General features: G+C 37.0%; 1 protein-coding gene across 2 annotated transcripts in view; it reads left to right on the top strand.

Annotated features, from left to right (window-relative positions):
• The window catches only part of USO1 (USO1 vesicle transport factor), a 118,314-nt gene that overhangs the window by 20,132 nt on the left and 79,542 nt on the right, over positions 1 to 18,640 (top strand). For both annotated transcript variants that reach the window (XM_049885953.1, XM_049885954.1), the window contains exons 2-3: positions 7,313 to 7,399; positions 7,479 to 7,543. In XM_049885953.1, coding sequence (XP_049741910.1) covers positions 7,313 to 7,399; positions 7,479 to 7,543 — 152 coding nt within the window. The remainder of the gene's footprint in view (positions 1 to 7,312; positions 7,400 to 7,478; positions 7,544 to 18,640) is intronic.

The following is an 18,640-nucleotide window of genomic DNA, read 5'->3' as shown; positions in this document are numbered from 1 at the left end:
GGTAGTTGGTTAGATCCATCAGTCACAGGCTTAATCTCCTTAACAAACGATTGGGAAGCCACATTGTTAGTGAACATTCTAGGACCTGTGTTCTTAGTTCGTACAACAGAATCTTTCAAATCTTTAAGTTCTGTTTCCATTTTGCACATTTCTTTTTTAAGTCCATCTCTATTTCCTTTCACATTTTACTGTAAGTGGCAAGGAGAAACCACATTGCCTTTTAAGATCTTGCTTGGAAATCTCATCAGTCAGGTATCCAAGTTCATCACTTTCCATTTCTACTTTCTGCCAAACATTTGAACCTAATTTAGACAAGTTCTTTACCACCGCATAAAAAACATCGCCCTCCCTCTGCTGTCCAGTCACATGTTCATTTTCTTTTAAAGCCTCACCAGAAGTACATTTAACATCCACATTTCTAGCAACATTCTGTTGCTGGCACCATATGTATTCTCTAAGATGATAAGAGACTTTCTCTATAACTCTCCTTCCTTCCTTTTCAACCCTCACCAGAATTGCCTTTGACGTCCATAATTCTACCAACAGTCTTCTTCAAGGCAATCTAAGCTTTCACCACTAGGCACCTTAAAACTCTTCCAGCCTCCACCCATTACCCAATTCCCAAGCCACTTCCATATTGTAGGTGTTTGTTAGAGCAGCACCCCTATTTCTTGGTACTGAATTCTACCTTATTTAGTGCTGCTATAACGGAAATAGCTCAAGTGGGTGGTTTTAACAAACATTTATTTTCTTAGAGGTTAAGAGTTCAGGGTGCTGGCTCTAGGGGAAGGCTTTCTTTCTCTTTTGGCTCCGGAGGAAGATCGTTGTCTCTTCAGAGCTTCTGCTCCTGGGCCGTCTTCATGTGGATTGGCCTCTCTCTTCCCCCTTCTCTGCTTCTCTACTTTGATTGTTTAATCTCATATCTCAAAAGAGATTGACTGAAGATATGCCATATACTAATACTGTCTCATTAATGTAACAAGGACAACCCATTCTTGAATGGGATTCTCATCACAAGCGTAGAGGTTAGGATTTATAACACAGATTTTGGGGGGACATAATTCAATTCATAATACCCATGTATGTGGACCATATAGAAATTACTTTTTTCAAATTACGTGAGTAAAATCTGGGTACTTCTTTTTCAAAAAACGGAACTTGGCAATAAAACAGTTACAGCAAAGTGGATTTTTACTTTTAAAGGAAATAAACATTTAGAGGAATTAATTACAGAAAAGAATCCAAGTTTATTATGCATCATTACTTTCTTACAGATTCAATTTTCTTCCCAAAGAGCCTCTATTTGGCAATATTTATTACCAACTTGGCGTAGAAAAAATAGTATTTGACCACAAGTCAAGGAGCCCTGGTGGTGCAGGGTTTAGTTAAGCACTTGGCTCCTAACTGAAAGGTCAGCAGTTTGAACCCACCAGTCACTCTGTGGAAAAAGATGTGGCAGTCTGCGTCTGTAAAGATTTTGTTATTGTTGTTAAAAAAAAAAATTAGGTACCGTCAAATCGTTTCTGACCCATAGCAACTCTACGTACAACAGAACAAAATGCTGCCTGGTCCTGTGCCATCCTCACTATCGTTGCTATGTTTGAGCCCATCCTTGCAGCCACTGTGTCAGTCCATCTCATTGAGAGTCTTCCTTTCTTTCACTGACCCTCTACTTTACCAAGCATGATGTCCCTCTCCAGAGGCTGATCCCTCCTGATAACATGTCCAAAGTACGTAAGGTGAAGTCTCGCAGTTTTTACTTCGGAGGAGCATTTTGGCTCTGCAGCTTCCAAGACAGATTTGCTTGTTTCTCTGGTAGTCCATGGTATATTCAGTATACTTCGTCAACATTGTAATTCTTTGGACTTCCTTGTTCATTGTCCAGCTTTCGCATGCATATAAGGCTATTGAAAAATACCATGGCTTGAGTTAGGCGCACCTTAGTCCTTAAAATGACACATTTGCTTTTTAACACTTGAGATAGGTCTTTTGCAGCAAATTTGGCCAGTGTTTTGATTTCTTGTCTGCTTCCCTGGGCATTGATTCTGGATGCAAGTAAAGTAAAATCATTGACAACTTCATTATTTTCTCTGTTTATCATTATGTTGCATATTGGTCTAGCTGTAAGAATTTTTGTTTCCTTGATGTTGAGGCGTAATCCATATTGAAGCTTGTAGCCTTTTATCTTTATCGTTAAGTGCTTCAAGTCCTCTTTACTTTCTGAAGGCAAAGTTGTATCATCTGTATATCTCAGGTTGTTAATGAGTCTTCCTCCAATCCTGATTACATCCTTGAAAACTCTGTGGAGCAGTTCTACTCTGTCCTTAGGGTCACTGTGAGTTGGAATCACCTCGACGGCAGTGGGTTTTTTAGTGACTGCAAGTCAGAATAATGGCTTCGCAATCTGAGATTGTCACTGAATATTGTGTGTTTAGTTTTAATGAGGATTTGGACTAACCTATTGCAGTTGAGTCAATTCCAATTCATAGCGACCCTGTAGGACAGAGTAGAACTGCCCCATAGAGTTTCCAAGGAGCGCCTGGTGGATTCGAACTGCCGACCCTTTGGTTAGCAGCCATAGCACTTAACCACTAAGCCACCAGGGTTTCCTTGAAATATCTAGAGTAGGTAAATCCATAGAGACAGAAAGCATACTGGTTGCTAGGGGCTGGGGGGAGGTGGGAGAATGAGGATTGACTGCTTAATGGGTACTTCTTTTTGGTTGCCCTCTATATATCTGAATTACTGATGTTTATATAGGAGCCCTGGTAGTGCAGTGGTTAGGAGCTCAGCTGCTAACCAAAAGGTCAGCAGTTTGAATCCATCAGCCACTCCTTGGAAACCCTATGGGGCAGTTCTGCTCTGTCTTATAGATTTGCTAAGAGTTGAAATCGACTGGATGGCAATGAGTTTTTTTGGGTTTTGTATGTGACATTTTCCAAATTATGGTCTGTAGAATTCTGGCATCTCATAAAATATTAATAGATTTCTCACGATACTAGAACCAGTGGGAAATGCTGAGTTATACAAAATTAATAGGTTTCTGCACTGCAGGATTTCTGTGCTAATTTACATTTCTTTGTACAGCAGATATAGTATGATAACCAATGTCTAGCTTCACTTCTTTATTTTATTCATCCTAATTGTTCACATTTACAAATTATTCATCTTTAAATTGTTTACTTCATAATAATTATATCAGGTTTCCCAAATGGACATAATTTAATTTTCTCTTTATTAAATAACTAATTTTTTTCTGCTATAATTTTTTTAAATCATTAGAAAAATTACTCTCAGCTTAAAGAATTTCTGAGGTGAAAAATAGCTTTATTTTCCTAAGCAGGATTATAATTTCCTCTACTTGAGTCTTGTACAATGTTAATTTTTTTTTTTTTTTCCCCTAGGTAGCTTATAGTTGATAGGAATAGGGAATTTTTTTTGGACGTGTTCTGCTTTTTCCTGGCCCTAGACCTCAAGCCGTGGTTCTGTATCTGGGATTTCCATCTCTGTTGGAGCACTCTTCCCAGTATCCTGCAGGGCTTGAATCCAGCCTCAGCTTCACCAGTGGTTCTTGTGGAGGGACTCGTGTTTCATGTCTGAAAGCACCTTAGTTCATGTTTGTTGAGTGTTTGGAAATCCAGAAGCTATTTGATGTTGGTGGAGAAATTTAGCTTTCGAAATACTGGAATGTCGTAATCCTAGAGTTTGGAGGTTTGCTCGGTTTTTACTTTAAGTTTTTTGAGCTCTAAGTATGCCATATTTTGAGCTTTGTTATTTTTTAAAAAGCTTTATTGAGATATAATTCACATGCCACACCGTTCACCCATTTAAAGTATACAGTTCCGTGGTTTTTAGTATTTTCACAGATATGTGCAACCTTACCACTGTCAATTTTAGAACATTTTCATCATCTCAGAATGAAACCTCGGGCTGTTTGGCTCTTAGCCCCCTATCCTTTCAACATACACAGCGCTAAACCACCTCTCATCTACTTTCTATCTCTGTAGATTTCCTTATTCTGGACATCTCATTTGAATGGGGTCTTACAATGTTGTCTTTTGTGACTAGCTTCTTTCACTTAGCATAATGTTGTCTTGTTCATCCACGTTGTAGCATGTATCCATACTTCATTCTTTTTTAAAACCAAATTATATTCCATTGTATGGATAGTGGTTAAAGCACTTGGCTGCTAACTGAAATGTTGGTGGTTTGAACCCACCAGTCGCTCCACTTCCATAAAGATTTGCAGCCTTGGAAACCCTACGGGGCAGTTCTACTGTGTCCAATGAAGTCATTATGAGTCCAAATCGACTTCACAAAAGTGGATTTTGGGGGGTTTGGTGTGGATATACTGTAATTTGTTTATCCATTTGTCAGTTGATGGACATTTGAACTGTTTCCACTTTTTAGCTATTAGGAGTAATACTACTATGAAAATTTGTGTACAGGTTTTTGTGTGGACACATGCTTTTATTTCTCTTGGGTATGTACCTGAGAGTGGAATTGTTGGGTCGTATGGTAATTGTGTGAAGCAGTGGTTAAGAGTTACAGCTGCTAAGCAAAAGGTCAACAGTTTAGATCCACCAGCTGCTCCTTGGAAACCCTACAAGGCAGTTCAACTCTGCCCTGTTGAGTGGCTATGAGTCGGAATCTACTCTATGCCAATGTTTTTTGTTTTTTTTTTCTTGTTTATATAATTTTGTGTTTAACTTTATTCTGCTATAAACTGTTTTCCACAGTGACTACACCAGTTTACATTCCAGTTTCTTCACACATCCCCAGCACTTGTTATTGTCCATTTTTTTTTGTTGTAGTTATTCTGGTGGGTATGAAGTTCTATCTCATTGTGGTTTTGATTTACATTTTCCTGATGACTAACTTTTTAAACAGCTTTTTTGAGATACAATTCTCATGCCATACAATTCACCTGTTTAAAATGTACAGTTCTCTGGTCATTAGTATAGTCACAGATTCCTGCCTAATTACCGTGACGAGAACCTCCCCCCTATACCGTGGTAAACAGAAGTGGCAAAAGGGAGGGGACATCATTGTCTTCTTGTTCTTAGGGGGAAAGCTTTCTTTTACAACTAAGTATGATCTTGGTTGTGGTTTTTTTGTAGATGCCCCCTAAGGAGTTGTAGAAGTTCTCACCTATTCCTGCTTTGTTGAGTGTTTTTATCATAAAGGGTGTTGAACTTTGTCAAATGCTTTTTCTGCATCTTTGGAGATTATCATGTATTTTTTTTCCTTTATTAATATGGCATATTACATTGATTGATTTTTCATATGTTGAGCTAATCTTACATTCCTGAGTTAAAGCATATTTGGCCATGGTATATAATCCTTTCAATTTGTTGCTGCATTTGGTTTGCCAAGATTTTGTTGAAATTTTTACATCTATATTCTGTTATTTTAATTTGCCTTTCCCTAATATGCACATTTTCTTCAATGATGTGTCTGTTCAAATATTTTGCTCATTTTCGTTGGGTTGTTTTTATTATTAAGATTTGAGATTTCTTTTATGTATATCTGGAGACAAGTCTTTTTATCACATACATGATTTACAAATAAGTTTTCTCAGCTGCTGGTCTTTTTAGGAGCAAATGATATAAAGCCCAATTTATTAAGTTTCTCTTTTATGGATGTGCTTTTAGTACATATCTGAGAAATCTTTGCCTAACAAAAAGGTCACAAAGATTTCCTCCTATACTTTCTTCTAGAAGTTTTTTTTTTTTAAAGTTTTTATTGTAAATATAACAATTTGCCATTTTAACCACTTTTAATGCCACGATTCAGTGGCATTAATTCACAATGTGAAACTATCACCTCTATTTAAAAAACTTTTCTATTTTATTTATTTTAATATTTTTTAACAGTTTTTTTTTTTTTTTAATTTTTATTAAGCTTCAAGTGAACATTTACCATTCCAATCAGTCTGTCACATGTAGGTTTACATACATCTTACTCCCTTCTCCCACTTGCTCTCCCCCTATTGAGTCAGCCCTTGCAGTCTCTCGTTTCATGCCAATTTTGCCAGCTTCCCTCTCTCTCTATCTTCCCATCCCCCCTCCAGTCAAGAGTTGCCAACACACTCTCCAGTGTCCACCTGATTTAATTAGCTCACTCTTCATCAGCATCTCTCTCCCCCCCACTGACCAGTCCTTTTCATGCCTGATGATTTGTCTTCGGGGATGGTTCCTGTCCTGTGCCATCAAAAGTTCTGGGGAGCATTGTCTCTGGTATTCCTCTAGTCGCAGTCATACCATTAGGTATGGTCTTTTCATGAGAATTTGGGGTCTGTATCCCATTGGTCTCCTGCTCCCTCAGGAGTTGTCTGTTGTGCTCCCTGACAGGGCAGACATCGATTGTGGCCGGGCACCAACTAGTTCTTCTGGTCTCAGGATAATGTAGGTCTCTGGTTCATGTGGCCCTTTCTGTCTCTTGGTAGAAGTTTTATAGTTATGAGTTTCTGGGTCTTTTTATAATGCAATTTTACACACACACAACTTGTACTGTTGCTGGAGTAGGCTATAATTTATATATTGTTTTACAACTTATTATTTTTTGTGTTGTTTATTAGATCACGCTGTTTTCATGTTAGTACAATTAATTCTTTTGAATAGCTGCATAGTATTCCAACAAATAATGTAACATAATTTATTTAGCTTTTCTTCTTTTAATATGCAGTTCAGTTGTTTCAAGTTTTTTTCCTATTGCAAATAATGCTCCAAGATTTATTTTAAATTTTCATTTGAGTTTTAATTCCTACAACTTTATTAAGAGCTTTTATAGCAAAAACATTCCATAATAAAAAAAACTTCTATATTTTGAGGCATGCTTTAAACTTTAAATTTCTGATATGCAGTTCTACTTTTCTTGTGCAAATATATAACGGAAATGTTAAGGTAAAGTTGTTACATAAACAATTGTTATTAAAAAAATTTTAAATAACTTCCTGTTTTCTACCGTATCCTAGTGGATTATATTCCCTTTTGATTCAAACAGCAATAATAGGCATGTTTAGAAAGCTCTGGTTCTATGAATTATTTCTCTGAATTCCTCAGTTCATGACTTACTTTATTTGGTTTCTCTTCTACCTCTTCCCACTTTTCAAGTCTCTGAAAAATCTGTTTAATTTCTGTAATGAAATTATAATTCCACCTTAGTATTTATTAGATTTATGAAAGAACAATTCTGAGACATCCCACTTGTTGATTTTTTTTTCAAAGTTAGATGGTGTAAATTTGGAAAAAAACCATCCTGATTTCTCTTTTGTTCTTTTTATTAACGCTATTTCATTTTTCTATTACAGATTCAAAAGCTCTGTGACCGAGTAGCTTCATCTACTTTATTGGACGATCGAAGAAATGCCGTGCGAGCTCTCAAGTCACTGTCTAAGGTCTTTAACACTTTATGAATTATATTAAGCTTATTAAGTTGGATATTAATTACTTTAATAACTTTTTTTTTATGTTTAGAAATATCGATTGGAAGTGGGTATCCAAGCTATGGAACATCTTATCCATGTTTTACAAACAGATCGGTAAGTCTCTTATTTAATTTTTTTCTCAATTTTTTCTTAAAATTTTAATGAATTTTAGTTTTACTGTCACAGCTCCAGAAATGATTCCATATTAAGGCTATTAAGGTTTTCATTTGAATTGTTATTTCAGTAGGTACTTATTGTACATCTACTACATGTTATTGTACTAAGCTGCTAAACATCAGGACAGACATGATCTCACAGGGACTTGATAAGCATCTGGGGCTACCCAACATATAAAAACAAGGTGAATTTTGCTTATAGGACATTGAGTCTATGTCAATGGTGGTGGAATGATTTGGAAAAAGATACAACGGTTGTACAACTCAAAGAATGTAATCAATGTTACTGAATTGTACATGTAGAAATTGTTGAGATGGCATATATTTTGTTATATAATATGTATATGTTCACCACAGTAAACTTTTTTAAAAATGGAATGGAGTAACCACTAATTTAAGGCTTAAGAGTTTGGGTTTGAATTGGGCAAGTGAATGTTTGAAATTCACTTAGATATGTATAGATATACAGTATATAGATCATATGTAGATATGCTGTTTTATGCTCTAGTATACATATTATAAGGGAGCCCTTGTGGCATGGTGGTTAAAGCACTCAGCTGCTAACCAAAGAGTAGGTGGTTCGAATCCACCAGCCATTTCATGGGAGAAAGATGTGGCAGTCTGCTTCCATAAAGATTTACAGTCTTGGAAACCCTATGGGGCAGTTCTGCTCTGTCCTATAGGGTTTCTATGAGTTGGAATTGACTGGATGGCAGTGTGTTTATACACGCTATGATGTCTCCGTTATCCAGATTTGCTTTTTTGGGGGAAATAAACTGCACTAGTAAAAGTGAAGTGTTAAATCTGAGCGTGTCTTATAAAGATCAGCCAGCCTATTTTTAGATCTTTCAGCTTCTCCTTAAGAGGTTTTATCTGCATCCTTTGTTTTAATTAACAACTATGCATGGATAGCCTTCAAATCTTACCTCTAGCTGAATATGTCTTAACCCTTTCATGAACAAATTATTTTTGCCTTTGAATTTTTTGTTGATACCATGTGTTTTCATTAATGGAAACATGCTGAATCATTGAGTGAGTCTGAATTTTTGGTAGGTAGTATCAATTTTTTGAGAGATACATATTAAGTAACCACTAATGATACCGTGGAGTCCCCATCAGAGTCTGTTGGTACACATGTGTAACAAATAAAAATTTTCAAAATTTCTATTTTTCTACCCAGAATTCAGACACTTCATACAATACCCCATAAAAACAGTAATTTGTGGCACACACCCATTTCTTTGGTTTCAGACAGTGATAAAGGCCCCTGCTTTGTGGTACCACACACTGTCATTGGTACAGCAGCTTCCCAATAAACCTTCAGATACAAGAAAAGTACTCTAGAAGTACCCATGAGCACAAAAAGGTTAAAGTTTCAGATGTGCATCAGACATTTTTACCATACCAGAATCTCTCACAGGTTCCTTGAATTGAAAATGGTTCGAAGTGAATTTGTCACCAGTCCTGGTCCTACCCCATTCTTTCAACTGCCTTTTGCCCTGAGTGCATCCGTTTTGATAGCATCTTTCTAGAGCATTACCGTAGCCTCTATTTTATCTTCTGCTGCATAACAAGTTACCTTAATACTTTTTGGTCTTTTCTTTCTTTCCTGTCTTTTTAATGACCATTTGCTTACTTCGTGTGTGTTATCCTTGAGGTCATTTCACAACTCGTCTGGTCATTGGTCATTTGTGCTATTTTTGAGATGGTGTCTAAATTCAGGTGGGATATATTCAAAGTCGTATTTTGGCTGTCATGGACTTGCTCTAATTTTCTTCGGCTTCAGCTTGAACTTGCATATGAACAATTGATGGTCTGTTTTTAGGGGCCTCTGGCCTTGTTCTGAATGATGATATTGAGCTTTTCCATTGTCTCTTTCCACAAATGTAGTCAATTTGGTTCCTGTATATTCCACCTGGCCATGTCCATATGTATAAAAAAAAAAAGTATAGTCACCATTTATTTGTAATGAATATGTCATTGGTCTTACAGAATTCTATCATGTGATCTTCGGTGTCGTTTCTGTCACCAGGGCTGTATTTGCCAACTACTGATCCTTCTTCTTTGTTTCCAACTTTCGTATTCCAATCACCCGTAATTATTAGTGCATATTGGTTGCAAGTTTGATGAATTTCAGAATGTAATAGTTGGTAAAAAGCTTCAGTTTCCTCATCTTTGGCATTAGTGGTTAGTGTGTAAATTTGAGTAATAGTCCTATTAACTGGCCTCCCTTGTAGCCACGTGAATACTATCCTGTCACTGACAGCATTCGACTTCAGGATAGATCTTGAAATGTTCTTTTTGATAATGAATGTGATGCCATTCCTCTTCAATTTGTCATTCCTGGCATAGTAGACCATAGGATTGTCTGATTCAGAATGGCCAATGCTAGTTCATTTAAGTTTACTAATGCCTAGGATATCAATCTTTATGCATTCCATTTCATTTTTGATGACTTCCAATTTTCCTAGATTTGTTGAGTTTATATATTCTAAAAATTATCTTTCTAAAATGCAAATCTTCTGTCAGTGGCCTATTTAAATCATTTCACTAGCTTAGTGCAGTAAAGTCCAATTTTCTCAAATAAAACAAAGCATGTAAACTTTTTTAAAGGTCTAGGTACTACTACTTGTCTATCTAACCTCATAGCCTCTTTTTCCATTGTATTCAGTAATGCCTAGCTGATCATACATACCGTTCCACCAGATAGTACCTTTCTTCTTTTCCCCACACTGGCTACCTATTCAAAGTCAACTATTTCTAATGCATTGAAGTAAATGCAGTGGCTGTATCACGGGTGTCTGTTACTGACATCATGGTGAGTAACTGGTAGGCAGAATAATGCTCCCTCTCTTCCCCCTGCCCCGCCAAAAAGATATCCGCATCTTAATCACTGGAACCTATGAGTGTTACCTTACATGGCAAAAGGAACTTTGCAGATATGATTACGTTAAGGACTTCAAGGTGGGGAGATTATCCTAGTTTATCCAAGTGGGTCCATTAAATCACAAGAGACCTTAAAAGTCCTAAAAAGAACAGGAGTCTGAAGAGGAGGTCCAAGTGAGGTGATATGGAAAGGACTAAATCCATTGTTGCCGGCTTTGAAAATGGGGGAAGGAAATCATGAGCCAAAGAACATGGGCAGCCTCCAAAAGCTAGCAAAAGTAAGGAAACAAATTTTCCCCCAGAGACTCCAAAAAGAACGCAGCTCTGCTGATACCTTGGTTTTAGCCCAGTTAAGACCCATGCTGCACTTGAACACAATTGTAAAGTAATGAATTCATGTCGTTTTAAGCCACTGAATTTTTAACATCAATAGTAGAAAACTAATACGGCAACTTAAGTTACTTATTGCTTTAAAAAATGTTCCAAGTTGGAGAGAGAATGGATCTGAAATTTAAAAAAAAAAAAAACTTATAATGTCATGATTATACATAGTCAGTCTTTTCTTTATTGCATGTGTCTTAAATCATATTTTTTTGTCATTGAGTCTTATAAAGTTAGTAAGGAAATAACATCTCAGTATGGAAAATAAATGTTACCTCTTACATAAAGTGGTATTCAATGTCATTTTTAATGCATAGCAGAAAATAAATGTGTAGATACCCTTAATAAAAGTTGAGTAAGTAATATGTTAAAAAACATTATAGCACATTTACTGTGCCCGAAACTGTGCTTAGAAGCCAGGGTATACAGAAAGTCTTGGAAATGTATGAACAAATAATTACATCATGTCAGAGGCTGCTGGGTAGTTTATCGTGCCTCTTAAACAATAAATAAAGGCAAACTTACATAAGACTTTTTGTGCTTCATTCCCTTTCTTGTGCTAAATTGTATTTACCTCTGCTACTGATGTATTGTCCTTTCTTTTCAAAGCGTTCTCTGAGTTTTTTTTTTAACTTCTTTGTAGTCATCTACTCTTCTAGTTGCTCTTACCTTCATTACTGCTTAATGCTTCTTCTCTTGGGCTATCCTATTAACACTTCTCTAAATCCTTCCCCTGAATTCCCTTCATCTTTGGCTGCATTACAGAGAACTCCCTGTCCTTTCTTGGCATGACTTGAAACTCTCTATCTGTTCGTGGCTCTGCTTCCCCCATGATCATCTTAAAGAGAGACTGCTCGTGTGCCTACATCCCATGCTCAGGGCGCAAAACTTGTTTATCTCTCTCCGATGGTTCCACGCCATTACACCTCAAGAGTTTTTGTGTTTTGAGATGTAATTCACATACCAAAACTTTCACCCTTTTAAAGTTTTAGTACATTCACAAAGTTCATCCCTTTTCCCCGTAGCCGTCAAGTCAATTTGAACTCATAGAAACTCAATAGGACAGAGTAGAACGTCCCCATAAGGTTTTCAAGGCTGTAACCTTTTTTTTAAATTGTGCTTTAGGAGAAAGTTTACAGCTGAAGTTAATCTCTCATTCAAAAATTTATACACCTATTGTTTTGTGACATTAGTTACAATCCCCACAATGTGACAGCACAGTCCCCTTTTCCACCCTGGGTTCCCTGTGTCCATTCAGCCACCTCCTGTCCCTTCCTGCCTTTTCATCCTGCTTTTCAACAGGAGCTGTCCATTTGGCCTCATGTATCTGATAGAACTAAGAAGCTCGTTCCTCACGTGTATAAATTTTTGTTTTATAGTCCTGTCTTATCTTTGTCTGAAGAGTGGGCTTTGGGACAGGTTTCAGTTCTGGGTTAACAGTGCATCTGGGGGCCATAGTTTTGGGGGTTCCTCCAAACTCTCTCAGACCATTAAATCTGGTCTTCTTACGTGAATTTGAGTTCCGCTTTACATTTTTATCCTGCTTTTTCTGGGACTCTGTTGTATTCTCAGTCAGAGCTGTCCTTGGCACCGTCTAGTTCTTCTGGTCTCAGGCTGGTGGAGTCTCTGGTTCATTTGGTTCTTTAGTCCTTTGGGCTAGTATTTCCCTTGTGTTTTGGTTTTCTTCTCCTTTGCTCTGAGTGGGATGGGACCAAATGAGGTATCTTAGATGACCACTCACAAGCTTTTAAGACCCCAGATGCCACTCACCAAAGTAGGATATAAAATATTTTCTTTATAAACTAACCCAGCCTAGTGCCGTCGTGTTATGCCAGTTGATGTAGGTGTCCCCTGAAACTGTGGGCCCCAGGCCCCAGCCCCAGCTACTCTGTCTCTCAAAGTGTTTGGATGTATCCAGGAAACTTCCTTGCTTTTGCTTTGGTCCAGTTGTGCTGACTTACCCTGTATTGTGTGTTGCCCTTTTCTTCACCAAAGTTGATCCTTATCTACTGTCCAGTTAGTAATTTTACCCCCCCTCCCTTTCCTACACTCGTAACCATCAAAAAATGCTGTTTTCTATGTTTAAGCCTTTTCTTGAGTTCTTAATGGTAGTGGTGTCATACAATATTTGTCCCTTTGTGACTGACTAATTTCACTCAGCATAATGCCTTCCAGATTTATTCATATTGTGAGATGTTTCACAGGTTCATCATTGTTCTTTGTCATCGCATAGTATTTGATTGCATGCATGAACCATAATTTATCCATTCATCTGTTGATGTGCATTTAGGTTGTTTCCATCTTTTTTGCTACTGTGTATAGTGCTGCAGTTAACATGGGTATGCCTATGTCTATTTTTGTGATGGTTCTTATTTCTCTCGGGTATATTCCTAGGAGGGAACCCTGGTGGCATAGTGGTTAAGTGCTAGGGCTGCAAACCAAGAGGTCAGCAGTTTGAATCTGCCAGGCGCTCCTTGAAAACTCTATGGGGCAGTTCTACTCTGTCCTATAGGATTCGCTGTGAGTCGGAATTGACTCGATGGCAGTGGGTTTGGGGCTTTTTTTTTTTTTTTGGTTTTTATATTCCTAGGAGTGGGATTGCTGGATCGTATGGTATTGCTATTTCTAGCTTTTTAAGGAAGCACCATATTGTTTTCCAAAGCGGTTGTACCATTTTACATTCCCACCAACAATGCATAAGAGTTCCATTCTCTCCATAACTTTTCCAACATTTGTTATTTTGAGTTTTTTGGTTTAGTGTTCACCTCATTGGGGTGAGATGGTATCTCATTGTAGCTTTCATTTGCATTTCTCCAATTGCTAGTGATTGTGAGCATTTCTTCATGTATCTGTTAGCTGCCTGAATGTCTTCTTTGCTGAAGTATCTGTTGATATACTTTTCCCATTGTTTAATTGGATTATTTGTCTTTTTGTTGGTGAGGTGTTACAGTATCTTGTAGATTTTAGAGTTTAGGTCCTAATCCAGATATGTTGTAGCCAAATTTTTTTTTCCCAATCTGTAGCTTCTGTTTTTACTCTTCTGGTGAAGTCTTTTGATGAGCATAAGTGTTTGATTTTTAGGAGCTCCCAGTTATGTAGTTTATCTTCTGGTGTTTCTGCATTGTTAGCTATGGTTTATGTACTATTCGTACCATGTATTAGGGTCCCTAGGGTTGACCCTATTTTTCTTCCATGATCTTTATTGTTTTACATTTTATATTTAAGTCTTTGATCTGTTTTGAGTTAGTTTTTGTGTATGGTATGAGTTATGGGCCCTTTTTCATTTTTTTACAGATGCATATCCAGTTATGCCAGAACCATTGTCTTTTCCTCATTTAATGGACTTTGGCCCTTTGTCAAGTGTCAGCTGCTCATAGGTGAATGGATTATTGTCTGGGTTCTCAATTCTGTTCCATTGGTCAATGTGTCTATTTGACTATGGCAGTAAAAACCAAAAATCAAACCCATTGCTGTTGAGTCGATTTTGACTCAGAGGAACCCGATAGGACAGAGGAGAACTGCCCGATAGAGTTTCCAAGGAGTACCTGGTAGACTTGAACTGCTGACCTTTTGGTTAGCAGCCGTAGTTCTTAACCACTCTGCCACCAGAGTGTCCTCATGGTGGTATAATAGGTTCTAAATCAGGTGGTGTGAAGCTTCCCACTTTGTTCTTCTTCAGTAATGCTTTACTTATCTGGGGCCTCTTTCCTTTCCATATAGAGTTGGTGATTTGTTTCTCTATCTTGTTAAAAAATGTTGTTGGAATTTGGATCATTATCGCATTGTATCTGTAGATGACTTTGGGTAGAACTGACATTTTCACACTGTTGAGTCTTCTATCCATGAGCATGGTATGTTTTTCCACTTATGTAGGTATCTTTTGGTTTCTTGCAGTAGTGCTTTGTAGTTTTCTTTGTACAGGTCTTATATCTCCAATTAGATTTATTTGTCAGTACTTTGTCTTCTTGGGGGCTATTGTAAATCATATTGGTTTGGCAGTTTCCTCTTTGACGTTCTCTTTGCTGGTGTAGAGGAATCCAACTGATTTTTGTATGTTTATCTTGTATCCTGATACTCTGCTGAACTCTTCTATTAGTTCCAGTAGTTTTTCTAGTGGATTCTTTGGGGGCGTAAGATCATTAACATCCGTGAATAGGGATAATTTTACTCCCTTCTTACCAATTTGGATGCCTTTTATTTCTTTTTTCTTGCCTTATTGCTCTGGCTAGGACCTCCAGCACATTGTTGAATAAGAGAGATGATAAAGGGGATCCTTGTCTGGCTCCTGTTCTCAGAGGGAATGCTTTCAGTGTCTGTCTCTTTAGAATGACGTTGGCTGTTGGCTTTGTATAAATTACGTTTATTATGTCAAGGAATTTACCTTCTGTTCTTATTTTGCTGAGAGTTTTTATCAGGAGTGTAGTTTCTCAAAGGTCCTCTCTGCATCGATTCATAAGATTGTTTGGTTCTTTCTTTTATTTATGTGATGGACTACTTTGTTTTTCTAATGTTGAACCATCTCTGCATACCTGGTATGAATCCCACTTGGCCATGATGAATTATTATTTTGATGTGCCAAAAAAATAATTTTCAAATTCTCTTGGCTAGAATTTTGTTGAGGATTTTTGCGTCTGTGTTCATGAGGGACATTGATTTGTAATTGGTTTGTGGTGGCTTTGCCTGGCTTTGGCATCAGGACTATGCTGGCTTCCTAGAATGAGTTCAGGAGTATTCCTGCCTTTTCTGTGCTCTGAATACCTGGTTTTAACTCTGAAGTACTGGTATTAACTCTTCTCTGAAAGTTTGGTAGAATTCACCAGTGAAGCCTTCCAGGCCAGGGCTTTTTTTTGTTGGGAGTTTTTTTTAATATCCTCTTCAGTCTCTTCTTTTGTTATGGGTTTATTTAGTTTTTCTGCTTCAATTGGTGTTTGTTTAGATAGGTAGTGTGTTTCTAGAAATTTGTCCATTTCCTGTAGGTTTTCAAATTTTTTGGAGTACAGTTTTTCATAGTGTTCTGTTACAATCCTTTTTATTTCAGTCGAGTCTGTTGTGATATTGCCCATCTCATTCTTTTTCGGGGTATTTGCTTCCTCTCCTGTTTTTCTTTAGTCACTTTGGCTAATGGTTTGTTGATTTTTGTTAACCTTTTCAAAGAACCAACTTTTGGTTTTGTCGACTCTTTCACTTGTTTTTCTATTCTCTATTTCATTTATTTCTCCTCTAATTTTTATTATTTCCTTTCTTCTGGTGCCTGAGGACTTCTTTTCCTGCTCTCTTTCTATTTATTCGAGTTCCAGGGTTACTGTTTTGATTTTGGCGCTTTCTTCTTTTCAGATGTGTGCATTTATTGCTATAAATTGAGCTCTAAGCACTGCATTTGCTGTGTCCCAAAGGTTTTGGTAAGGTTTCATTCTCATTTGATTCTTTGAATTTCTTTATTCAATCCTTGATTTCTTCTATAACCCAGTAGTTTTTAAGCAAGGTGTTGTTCAGTTTCCATGTATTTGGGTTTTTTTTCCTTACGGTTATTGATTTCTACTTTTATGGCATTATGGTCAGAAAAGAAGCTTTGTAATATTTTGATGTTTCAGATTCTGCTAAGCTTTGCGTTGTGGCCTAAAGTGTGGTCCATCCTGGAGAATGTTTCATGTGCTTTGGAAAAGAATGCATACTTTCCTGCTGTTGGGTGGAGTGTTCTGTATTTGTCTGTGAGGTTGAGTTGATTGATTGTGGCATTTAGATCTTCTGTGTCTTTATTGAGTTTCTTTCCAGGTGTTTGGTCCTTTACTGAAAGTGGCGTGTTGAAGTCTCCTGTTGTTATTGCAGAGCTATCTGTGTCTCTTTTCAATGCTATTAGAGTTTATTTTCTGTATTTTGGAGCTCTGTTATTGGGTGCATATATATTTATTATGGTTATGTCTTTCTGGTGTATTGACCCTTTAATCATTATATAGAATCTTTCATTATCCTTTGTGGTGGGTTTTCCTTTAAAGTCCATTTTGTCAGAGATTAATATTGCCACTCCTACTCTTTTTTGGTTGTCATTTGTTTGTTATAGTTTTTTTTTTTTCCCATCCTTTGAGTTTTAGTTTGTGATTTTGCATCTAAGATGTGTCTCTTGTAGACAGCATATAGACAGCATATCTGCCGCTCTCTGACTCTTTACTGGTGCATTTAGGCCACTTATATTCAATGTAATTATTGATAAGTATGAGTTTACTGCTGTCATTTTGATGTGTTTTTGTGGTGTGTGGTGTTAACAATTTCTTTGTTCTGCTTAATTTTCTGTGCTGAGTTCTTTTTTATATATTTTCATCTTTTTCATTACTGTTGATTTTATGTTTGCTGAGTCTCTATGTTTTTCTTTTTTATTTTGATGGAAAGGTTTGTTCCTTCCTTTGTGGTTACCTTGAAATTTACCTTTATTTTTCTAAGTTTAAACCAATCTGTTATTTCTTGATATCGCCTGAACTTCCTCCCCATATGGAAGTTCTATGACTACACTGTTTATTCTCTCTTTTTTGTTTTAATGTTGTCATCTTTTACATGTTGGCGTTGCTGATTCTCTATTGTTAGTCTTTTAGCTTTGATTTGTTTTTGTGACTTCCCTATCTGGGTTGATAATTGGTTGGTCTGTCCTGTGTACTAGCCTTGGATTGTTGTTTGATATTGTTGGTTCTCTTAACCAGAGGATTCCCTTTAATATTCTTGTAATTTTGGTTTGGTTTTTACAGATTTTCTTAACTTCTGTTTATCTGGAAATAACCTAATTTCACCATCGTATTTGTTGGGTATGTAATTCTTGACTGGCAATTTTTTTCCTTTGAGGCTTTATATATGTCATCCCACTGCCTCTCGCCTACATGGTTTCTGCTGAGTAGTCAGAGCTTTCCCTTATTGGTTCTCTTTTGTAGGTGACTTTTTATTTATCTCTGGTTGCTCTCAAGATTCTATCTTCATCTTTGGTTTTGACAAGTTTGATTATGGTATGTCTTGATGACTTTCTTTTGGTGTCTACCCTGTATGGGTTTCATTGAGCATCTTGGATAGATGTCTTCTTGTCTTCCGTGATATCAGGGAAGTTTTCTGCCAACAAATCTTCAACAATTCTCTCTGTGTTTTCTGTTATTCTCCCCAACCCCCAGTTCGGGTACTCCGATCACTGCTAGGTTTTTCCTCTTGATAGCATCCCACATAATTCTTAGGCATTCTTCATTTTTTTAAATTCTTTTTTCTGATTTTTTCTCAAATAAATTGGTGTCAAGGGATTTATCTTCAGTTCCACTAATTGACTTCCATTGTCTCAATTCTGCTCCCATGACCTTCTATTGAGCTGTCTAATTCTGAACTTTTATTGTTAACCTTTTAGATTTCTACTTGCTATCTCTGTGTGGTTTCTATCAACCTGTTAATTTTGTCATTTTGTTCTTCTGGTGTTTTCCAGAATTCCTCTATTGCATTGTGTGGTCCTTGACTTGGTCTGAGTTTTGCCTGATCATCTTCCTGATCTCTTGGAGAGCTCTGTATATTAGTCTTAGGAATTCTGTCTCAGGTAGTTCCATTACCATATCTTCCTCCAGAAGTTTTCTTGGTTATTTATTTTGGTTGCATGCTGCAGCCATTCGACCTGCTTCTTTATGTGATTTGATATTGACTGTTGTCCCCAAGATATCAATAAGTTGTTATATTTATTTATTGTGTGTTTGTTTACTGTGTCCTAACTTTTTGTTTTGTTTTTACATGCCCAGGTAGGCTGGGCATGTGAGCT

The sequence above is a fragment of the Elephas maximus genome, chromosome 5, assembly GCF_024166365.1.
Source record: "Elephas maximus indicus isolate mEleMax1 chromosome 5, mEleMax1 primary haplotype, whole genome shotgun sequence".
Lineage (NCBI taxonomy): Eukaryota > Metazoa > Chordata > Mammalia > Proboscidea > Elephantidae > Elephas > Elephas maximus.
Note: the sequence above shows the minus strand (reverse complement) of the source record. Positions and strands in the feature narration are given on the sequence as shown.